Genomic DNA, 11,075 nt, shown 5'->3' on the forward strand with positions numbered 1-11,075 from the left:
GCCAAAAGTATTGGAGTTTCTGCTTCAGCATCAGTCCTTCCAGTGAATATTCAGGACTGATTTCCTTTAGGATGGACTGGTTGGATCTCCTTGCAGTCCAAGGGACTCTCAAGAGTCTTCTCCAACACCACACTTCAAAAGCATCAATTCTTCAGTGCTCAGCTTTCTTTATAGTCCAACTCTCACATCCATACATGACTAATGGAAAAACCGTAGCTTTGACTAGATGAACCTTTGTTGGTAAAGTAATGTCTCTGCTTTCTAATATCCTGTCTAGGTTGGTCATAACTTTTCTTCCAAGGAGCAGGCGTCTTTTAATTTCATGGCTGCAGTCACTACCTGCAGTGATTTTGGAACCCCCCAAAATAAAGTCTCTCAGTGTTTCCATTGCTTCCCCGTCTATTAGCCATGAAGTGATAGGACAGTCACTTCATGAACTAAGATGCCATGATCTTAGTTTTCTGAATGTTGAGTTTTAAGCCAACTTTTTCACTCTCCTCTTTGACTTTAATCAAGACGCTCTTTAGTTCCTCACTTTCTGACATACGGGTGGTGTCATCAGCATACCTGAGGTTATTGATATTTCTCCCAGCAATCTTGATTCCAGCTTGGGCTTCATCCAGCCGGGCATTTCACATGATGTACTCTGAATATAAGTTAAATAAGCAGAGTAACAATATACAGCCTTGACGTACTCCTTTCCCGATTTGGAAACAGTCTTGTTCCCAGTCTGTTGTTCCATGTCCAGTTCTAACTGTTGCTTCTTGACTTGCATACAGATTTCTCAGGAAGCAGGTAAGGTGGTCTGGTATTCCCATCTCTTTAAGAATTTTCCAGTTTGTTGTGATTCACACAGTCAAAGGCTTTGGCATAGTAAAGCAAAAGTAGATGTTTTTCTGGAACTCTCTTGCTTTTTCGATGATACAACGGATGTTGGCAATTTAATCTCTGGTTCCTGTGCCTTTTCTAAAACAAGCTTGAACATCTGAAAGTTTACAGTTCACGTGCTGTTGAAGCCTGGCTTGGAGAATTTTGAGCATTACTTAGCTAGCGTGCGAGATGAGTGCATTTGTGTAGTAGTTTGAACATTCTTTGGCATTGCCTTTCTTTGGGATTGGAATGAAGACTCAATATGCACAATTTGCTGGCATACTGAGTGCAGCACTTTCACAGCATCATCTTTTAGGATTTGAAATCGCTCAGCTGGAATTCTATCATTTCCACTAGCTTTGTTCATAGTGATGCTTCCTAAGGCCCACTTGACTTCGCATTCCAGGATGTCTGGCTCTAGGTGAGTGATCGCACCATCATGGTTTCTGGGTCATGAAGATCTTTTTTGTATAGTTCTGTGTATTCTTGCCACCTCTTCTTAATATCTTCTGCTTCTGTTAGGTCCATACCATTTCTGTCCTTTATTGTGCTCAACTTTGCATGAAATGTTCCCTTGGTATCTCTGATTTTCTTGAAGAGATCTCTAGTCTTTCCCATTCTGTTGTTGTCCTCTATTTGTTTGCATTGATCACCGAGAAAGGCTTTCTTATCTCTCCATGCTATTCTTTGGAACTCTGCATTCCAATGGGTATATCTTTCCTTTTCTCCTTTGCCTTTAGCTTCTCTTCTTTTCTCAGCTATTTGTAATGCCTCCTCAGACCGCCATTTTGCCTTTTTGCATTTCTTTTTCTTGGGGATGGTCTTGATCACTGCCTCCTGTACAGTGTCACAAACCTCTGTCCATAGTTCTTCAAGCAGTCTGTCAGTTCTAATCCCTTGAATCTATTTGTCACTTTCACTGTATAATCGTAAGGGATTTGATTTAGGTCATACCTGAATGGTCTAGTGGTTTTCCCTACTTTCTTCAGTTTCAGTCTGAATTTGGCAAATAGGTGTTCATGATCTGAGCCACAGTCAGCTCCCATTCTTGTTTTTGCTGACTCCATCTTTGTTTTGTCTCCATCTTTGGCTACAAAGACTATAATCAGTTTGATTTCGGTATTGACCATCTGGTGATGTCTATGTGTAGAGTCTTCTCTTGTGTTGAAGGAAGAGGGTGTTGCTATGACCAGTGCATTCCCTTGGCACAACTCTGTTAGCCTTTGACCTGCTTCTTTGTATTCCACAGCCAAATTTGCCTGTTATTCCAGGTAGCTCTTGACTTCCGACTTTTGCATTCCAGACCCTATAATGAAGAGGACATTTTTTGGGGGGTTACTTCTAGAAGGTCTTATAGGTATTCATAGAACTGTTCAACTTCAGCGTCTTCATCATTACTGGTCAGGGCATAGACTTGGATTACCATTATATTGAATAGTTTGCCTTGGAAATGAACAGAGATCATTCTGTCGTTTTTGAGATTACATACAAGTACTGCATTCTGGACTCTTTCTCTTGACTGTGGTGGCTACTCCATTTCTTCTAAGGGATTCTTGCCTGCATTAGTAGATATAATGGTCATCTGAGTTAAATCACCCATTCCAGTTCATTTTAGTTCATTGATTCCTAAAATGTCGATGTTCACTCTTGCCATCTCCTGTTTGACCGCTTCCAATTTGCCTTGATTCATAGACCTAACATTCAGGGTTCCTATGCAATATTGCTCTTTACAGCATCGGACTTTACTTCCATCACCCTTCACATCCACAACTGGGTCTTATGTTTGTTTTGGCTCCATCTCTTCATTCTTTTTGGAGTTATTTCTCCATTCTTCTCCAGTAGCATATCGGGCATCTACTGACCTGGGGATTTCATCTTTCACTGTCCTATCTTTTTGCCTTTTCATACCATTCATGGGGTTCTCAAGGCAAGAATACTGAAGTGGTTTGCATTCCCTTCTCCAGTGGACCACTTTTTGTCAGAACTCTCCACCATGACCCGTCCATCTTGGGTGGCCCTACAGACTGGCTTATAGTTTCATTGAGCTGTTCAAGGCTGTGGTCCATGTGATCAGATTGGTTAGTTTACTGTGATTGTGGTTTTCATTCTATCTGCCTTTTGATAGATAAGGATAAGAGGCTTATGGAAGCTTCCTGATGGGAGAGACTGACTGTGGGGGAAATTGGGTCTTGTTCTGATGTGTGGGGCCATGTTCAGTAAATCTTCAATCCAGTTTTTGTTGATGGGCTGGGCTGTGTTCTCTCTCTGTTGCTTGACCTGAGGCCAAACTATGGTGGAGATTTTGAAGATAATGGTGACCTCCTTCAGCAGGTTCCATGTGGGCATTGCTGCACTCAGTGCCCCCAACCCTGCCGCAGGCCACCACCGACCCACGCCTCTGCCAGAGACTCCTGGACACTCATGGGCATGTCTGGGTCAGTTTCTTGTGGGATCACTGCTCCTTTCTCCTGGGTCCTGGTGTGCGCAAGATTTTATTTGTGCCCTCCAAGAGTCTCTTTCCCCAATCCTGTGTAAGCTCTGGTAGTTCTATGGTGGGGTTACTGGCAACCTCCTCTAAGAGGGCTTACGCCATACCCAGGTCTGCTGCACCCAGAGCCCCTGCCCCTGCAGCAGGGCACTGCTGACCCATACCTCCTCAGGAGACACTCAGACACAGTTCTGGCTCAGTCTCTGTGGGTTGGGCATGCGTTTTGTGCCCTTCCCAGATCTGGGCAGCTCAGACAACCAGGTTCTTGGTGAGTGCACTGTCCCAGGTGGGCCATGCGTCTTAATCACCTCCCCGGTCCCGGCCACTTGGTTTCCCAGGTGTGCCACAAGAGCACCATTTCAGATGTGCTGTATGTCTCCCCTGGAGACCTGATCTCAGGCTGCAGCCCTCCTGGCAGGTGTCAACCATCCAGAATCTCTGGAAGACTTGGTTAGCAGCTGGGAGCCTGCTCACAGTTTGGTGGAAGATGCCATCTCTGTGGCTGAGATTGCAGCAGGCCCTTGCCTTCTGTCTCAAGCCTGCCTCTCTGCCTCTGGGCGGGCAGGGGCCAGTGTGCAGGGGGCTAGCTCTCCTTTGGTATTCCCCCAATCCTTTGTTCTGTGAGCAGGCCAGACTGTGCATTAGGTGTTAGTTGGGCTTCCCTGGTGGCTGAGAGGTTAAAGCATCTGCCTGCAATGTGGGAGACCTGGGTTCAACCCTGGGTCAGGAAGATCCCCTGGAGAAGGAAAATGGCAACCCACTCCAGTATTCTTGCCTGGAGAATCCCAGGGACGGAGGAGCCTGGCGGGCTACAGTCCACAAGGTCGCAAAGAGTCGGACACGACTGAGCGACTTCACTTTCACTTTCACTTAGAGCCTTTCACAGGGAAGTTCTTTTCCGCAGTTGCAGTTAGGCATGTTTTCTGTGGTTTGTTTGGTTTTTTCTTTTCTCCGGGTTATGTTGCTTCCTGAGATTCCAAAACTCCCCACAGATTGTGAGAGGATTTCCTACTGTATGGAAATTTCTCCCTCACGACTCCCTTTTTAGGACAGGTCTCCATCCCTAACTCTTTTGTCTCTCTTTTTGTCTTTGATATTTTGTCCTACCTCCTTTCAGAGAGAATGGGCTGCCTTTCTGGGTGCCTGGTGTCCTCCGCCAGTGTTCAAAGTTGTTTTGTGAAAGCATTCAGATGATCTTTTGATGAATTTGTGGGGGAGAAAGTGGCCTCCCCATCCTATTCTTTCACCATCTTGAAACAACACAGGGGATATAATTAATGCCATTGAATTGTCCACTTTAAATGATTAAAATGGTAACTTTCATACATATATTTCACCATAATTTTTAAAATGCAAGTATCACTTCTAAAAAAGCATGTTATGACAGAGCCATAATCAAAGAAGCAAAGGTTTTTATTTGAGGGGTAAAAAATGGAAGTAAACCAAGATATTGATGTTCATTGGTACGTGTTCTACAAATTACAATTTTATAGACTCTAAATAGTCTCTGGCATCTTATGGTCTGAATAAGCTCTTAGTATGTCAGATTTTGCCTTCAGAAAGTCAAATATAATACAAAAATTTTTTAAACTGTCTTGCTCTACTTTTATACTGTAATGAGATATTAAAAATATCTACTCAGAAAATATTTCTCAGGAATTCCCTGGCAGTCCAGTGGTTGGGACTGTGTCCTATTGCAGAGGATATTGGTTCAGTCCTTGGTTGGGGAACTAAGATCCCACAAGCTACATGGCATGGGAAAAATACACACACACAGACACACACACACACACACACGTATATTTTTCACATCTTTAATCAAGAGTTAGGAGGTCACAAAAGATTGTAAAGATGTATCTCTATTTTTCTGCAAAGTATAGTGTTTTATAATTAATTTTATAAACAGTTTCTTCTCCAGGGTATAAGAAACTTCCTAATAGTGAAGAGCATCATTGTTACAGAGAAGATAGTGTTTATCCTTTGCAAAGTGACTAAGGATAATAGCAAGTTGCAAGTAAATAAGGCTACTTCACCAGTAACATTCAGTTATACAAACACAGTGGCTCCATGATAAAGAATCCACTTGCCAATACAAGAGACATGGGTTTGATCCCTGGGTCGGGAAGATAACTTGGAAAAGGAAATGGCAACGCACTCCAGCATTCTTATGTGGGAAATCCCATGGACAGAGGATCCTGGTGGGCTGCAGTCCATGGGGTCACAGAGAGTCCAAAAAGACTCAGCAAGTAAAAAACAGCAACAACACAAACACATATGCATATAAAACTTAGATCATACGGACAAAGTCATGTCCAGTTATGTATTTTAAAACAAAAAAAAATGCTAATGAATTATTCTAATTTTTCCCCGCCAATATGACATATCTCTGTCTCTGAATTTTTTTACCCTTTCTTACTAAGCGACCTCCCTTTCTCTTCCTCCCTTTTCCCATCTTCTTTTCTCTCCTATCAGGAAGGAAGGTCAATAGAAGTATCTTTTATACCCCTTATAATAAACTCAGTCCCTTGACTCTGCAGGTGTTCAAAGAAGAACGGTATCTCAATGACGCCTATCAATGTGCGGACGTGATCTGGCAGTACGGCTTGCTGAAGAAGGGGTATGGGCTGTGCCACGGCACTGCAGGGAATGCCTACGCCTTCCTGTCGCTGTACAAGCTCACGCAGGATGCTAAGTACCTGTACAGGGCCTGTAAGGTAGGATTCAGGACCGTCAAACAGAGCACACCTTTGCCCAGGAGGTTATCGTAGTGGCTCTGGTTAATCTGATTTAATTCATTTATTTTTTTAAACCATAAGTCTATAGAACAAACACAGTTTAAGAAAAACCATTCAACTGAATTAGGTGTTTGTTTTTGTTTTTTTTAAAGGATATAATGCTACTCAACAGCATTGGCGGGGGATGTTGTGTTTGCTGGGAGCTGTAAGGTGGTTTTGTTCCTTTCTTCTATGATAGCCCTGGAGACGTGACTCAGAAACTCATTAAATTCCTCCCATGCTTTGTAGTTTCTTTTTAGACCATCCATTTCTCTGGGTTAAACCCTTTCCCTGCCTTGAGAATAGTTTTTGTCTTTTCAGAGTAAATCTTAGAGACAACCTCTGTCAACTTTCAGGAGTCTCTAGAAGAAATCATTTCAATTATTTAACTTGGTCTCGTTTTAGTTTGCTGAATGGTGCTTAGATTATGGAGAACACGGATGCCGGACACCAGACACCCCCTTCTCCCTCTTTGAAGGTATTTTCCACACATTACTTATTTGCCTTATAATATCAGCATCCACTTCTCTCCTTAGTAATATGTTATATTTTATCAACAAATTAATTTTATAGTTATTTCTTAAACTACTTCTTTATTTCCTAATATGGTAACTCAGTCTGACGTAGGGTGCAGCTTGCTTGGGCAGGTGCATGGGGATGACCCAGAGAGATGTTGTGGGAGGGAGGTGGGAGGGGGTTCATGTTTGGAACGCATGTAAGAATTAAGATTTAAAATTAAAAAAAAAAATAAATAAAAAATAAAAAAAAATAAAAAATAAAAATCCATTAGCACCCAGACCACCGTGGATCCAATAGTAGTAATTATGATGACTGCTGTTTATGGAGCCAGGCACATGCTAGTCATTTTGTAGATTGTCATCATAAATTATCTCATCAGAAATATGTATTATTATCCTCATGTCATAGATGAGATATCTGAGGCTCATGGCCTGCGGTAAGTCAGGCCATGATGAAGGAGCTCACATATGGTAGCTGGTAGGGCCGGGTCTTAAACCAGTCTGGCTCCACTCTCCCTGCTGTCTTCTACTTGCATAAAGAGGCTGGGCACCTTACTAGTGATCCCCTCTAATGAGCTGCAACATATAAAAACAGACACCTACTTCATTTAAATCATATAAATTATATCATCATGTTGTTTATCCTGCAAAATGAAGCCACTCTATAAAAAATATCATCTTTTGGTATAATAGCTTTTGACTCTTTCTTTTCCTTCAGGAATGGCTGGAACAATATATTTCTTGGCTGATCTCCTAGTGCCCACAAAAGCCAGGTTCCCTGCATTTGAACTATAAAAGGAAAGTTCCCCCTCTGTTGCACCTCTGCATGCACCTCTATTATCAAACCTTCGCTAAAGCAACAATAGAGTCAAGCTCTGTATGTAGTTTAGTTGACTGTTTTTTCAGAATATGTCTTTAGTTCAGTTCCTTTTTGTTATTGACTTTTATTTTAAAATATCCAAGGAAATCTTAAGTAACTTCAGTTTCTCTTAAAGGGAGGGTAGGTGATATGTATAGTACTTTGAGGGCATATATGTATATATTTCAGAACTTAGGGGCAATTGTATTCTTACTTAAGCTATGACTATAATCATCTGTTACTGTTCTAAAAATATTTAAAAGAAACTAAATGTAGATAAAAACATGCTGCTTATTTGATATTGCCCTCTACCTATTCTCTTTAGTATTTTAATAACAGTTTTATGACTTTGCTTTTCTCTAAGTGGTTATGAAAGGGGACAGAATTTGAAAAACTGTCAACTGGGCTAGGGACCGAAACACCATTTTTCAAATTCACAGTATTTATCTAAACTAGAGCTAAACGTACTTTCAAATTTACCCCTTTTAGGAGAGCATTCAGGCTCTATAATCCAACGCCTTTATCAAAAACTTCTAAAATGGGATGGTCGTTACACGAAAATTATGATTTGATAGTTATTTCAAGATAAGCTAACAAAAAGTTTGTTTTTTTCAGATAAGCTAATATGTTTTGGAATTACTTAATATAAATGTGTTTCTTCTTTGGAATTAGTAAGATCAGGAAATGAGATTTCTATGTGTGAATATATATGACCCAGGATTTGAGTCCACCCTTTCTGACTGACCTTCTAAACTTTAGCTTGTGTTTTACTTATCTTGAAAAGACTATGCTTTGTAAAGTGTTGCCTGCTTGATACAAGCCATGAGATATTTTCCTTCCTATCTATCTAGATGTTGGTCTTTTCACTAAATAGTAAAGCATTCTACTTGTTTAAAGAGGGGGAGGGATGCTATATGGCAGAATCGCTATGCTTTTGATAGAAATGCCGTTTATTGAGACAGTATTACCCAGTGATCGTTCTTAGAACAAATGACTTTTGTCTCTTTGCATACTCTAGGCTTTAACAGTCAATTTCTGAGCCCTCAGGATTGGTTATTTATATGGTAGGTGAAGAATTCCTGGTGCTTTAAATTCTGTGCCAATGTTTTGACTTAGCAGCTCCCATCCCTCCTTCTTCCATTGCTGATTTTCCCAGGCTTGTTTCATCTTCTCTATGTATATCGACTGATTTTGAAACATTTCGCCACTTTAAAAAACAGGGTCTAAGAATTTTAAATGTGCCTATTTCACAACTCTCTCGGTCACAAAAATATGCTATTTTTAACTGGAACTTTGAACCAAATTCCCACTGAGTGTATGTTGGTTCCTGTGGGTAGAAATCCCCTATTATTTTCCATGTAGCACCAAAATAGCTAATATTGTTGGAAACTACCTGACCCTTTAAAGGCCAACGACAGTGGGATCTAAGACACAGTCCACTGGCTCAATTCCCAGGATTAGCTTATTCTGTGACTTGTGTTAGTGTGAACAACCTTGTGCCTCTCAGATTTTGAAGTGCTGCTGGTAAGCTGTGGGCCAGCTTTGCCTTTCTCATGAGCATGAGCATTTCAGAGGTGTCAGCATTCACTGTAAAGCTAATTTGCCTTTGGATGGGTGTCCAACTTGAAAGAATAGAGCCCGTATGGTTTAGTTAAATGTCTTACTGTACTCTACCTGCACTTTTAGCTACTGTATTTACTAACCAAGGGAAAAAGAACAGAAAACACTTCCTACTAACCAGAGGACAGTGATCACAGTGCTTCACCAAACATCTTAATTAGTTTTAACTCCAAAGCAGGAGACCTGGGTTCGATCCCTGGGTCGGGAAGATCCCCTGGAGAAGGAAATGGCAATCCACTCCAGGACTGTTGCCTGGAAAATCCCATGGACAGAGGAGCCTGGACAGTCCATGGGGTCACAGAGTTGGACACGACTGAGCAACTTCACTTCACTTCACCAGGAAGACATCAAGGCAGGGAGTAGAACATTTTGAATAAGATTCTTGTTTGTATTTGGATTGCAGTTTAGCTACTGTCATCCATTAGCAAATTTATCAATATTGACCTGATTAAGTTATCAGTTATTAAACAGGCAAGATTTTATACTTGTGCCATTGTTTGTTTTATTTATGTTTACTAGCTCAGAAAGTTTGATCGGCTTTTAAACTCAGGCAAAGGGTATAATAACCTAACACCATGGTAGAAACTGAAATTTTATACTAGTTTTCTTAGTTTTGAAAGGAAGAGGCATCATTTCAGTTCTGTTTCTGTTATATCATTTTTCCCTCAGATATTTTTCTCTTTGTTAAAAAAGCAAAACAAAATGAAAATTTTCTCAAAATTGCTTTCCAGAAAACTCAGTAGTATCTTTTATCTCTATGTAAAAACTAGGTAGTAGAACCGTAAAGCTGTGTCAGGCAGTATCCGTTTATCCTCCCGTGTGTGTCTGTGAATGTCACATCCATTATTTACATCAATCCTATTGATCTGTGGTCCCATCAAGAAGTCAGCCTTTAATCCTTAGAGTCATTTGACTCCCTTTTCATCTTTGATGTCAGTTCCAATTATTTGGCATCAAAAGCCTTCACGGTAGGTAGAGTTTTAGGTAAAAGTGGCCATTTTCTCTCTTTTATTACAGTGTCCCTGTATAACTTAATTGAGAGATATGCTTTGCTCAGGTGTCCTCAAGTTAATTTGTGTCTGATTTTATAATGCCTTGCCTTCTCTTGACTGAATTTGAAATACACGATGAGAAGATTGAATATTTATTCATCTACTCTTTCAGCCACTTGAACTCATTTGTAGTCCTCCTTTATCCATGCCGAATTCTGTCTCCAGTGCTGCCCACCCTAAATAGGTCAGAGCACCCCACTTCTGTGTTGTTAAGCTGTAGAACTGTTTCTCTCCTACAGGTACAAAACAAAGCGTTTGGGATATTCAGGAATCCTACGCCAATGTTACATTGCCATTTATTGGAAAGGGCTGGAATTGTATGTATTTCTATGTTCTATAAAGGATTTATCATACTGGTTCTCAATAAAATTTTATTACAACCATCCATTGTCATGTGCTTCTTATTTGCTCTGGTTTAAACTTAAGAAATATTTTCTTTCAGTAGTAAATGATGGCTTTTTCTTTATACTCATTCCCTAGAACTTGCTGCTGACTTTTTCTTCATTGTTGAGTCAAACAAGATTTGAAGTACTTTATGAATATAAAGATTTATTAGAGAAAAGCATTTTAAAATATGATCATTAATAGAATTAAGAAGAATCTACTAGGCTTCAAGTAGGGCAGTATATTAACCATCCCATACATATGAGAATCCACCCTGTGGTTAATAAAAGTCTCATTCTAGAAGTTGATTTCCCTGCTGACTGGTTCTGAAGGGTACTTTGAATGGAGGGGGAGATTAAATGAGGCATGATTATAAAATGTGTGTACAGAGGTTGGAAAGGAGTTCTGCTCAGTCACCTGGCATGACTGTACTACTTCCTTTCATGACTCAGCCATTTAGTGTCACTTAGCACACCAGAATTTGCCAAATTATAAAATACTTGTTTCCAT

The 11,075-nt window shown here is 40.5% G+C and overlaps 1 protein-coding gene across 4 annotated transcripts in view; it reads left to right on the forward strand.

The window, feature by feature from the left end:
• Window positions 1-10,566, forward strand: part of LANCL1 (LanC like 1) — a 48,352-nt gene extending 37,786 nt beyond the window's left edge. For all 4 annotated transcript variants that reach the window (XM_005676490.3, XM_013972477.2, XM_013972484.2 and 1 more), the window contains exons 8-10: window positions 5,896-6,072; window positions 6,538-6,610; window positions 7,369-10,566. In XM_005676490.3, coding sequence (XP_005676547.1) covers window positions 5,896-6,072; window positions 6,538-6,610; window positions 7,369-7,445 — 327 coding nt within the window. In that variant the 3' untranslated portion in view covers window positions 7,446-10,566. The remainder of the gene's footprint in view (window positions 1-5,895; window positions 6,073-6,537; window positions 6,611-7,368) is intronic.

The sequence above is a fragment of the Capra hircus genome, chromosome 2 (genome assembly GCF_001704415.2).
Source record: "Capra hircus breed San Clemente chromosome 2, ASM170441v1, whole genome shotgun sequence".
Classification (NCBI taxonomy): Eukaryota; Metazoa; Chordata; class Mammalia; order Artiodactyla; family Bovidae; genus Capra; species Capra hircus.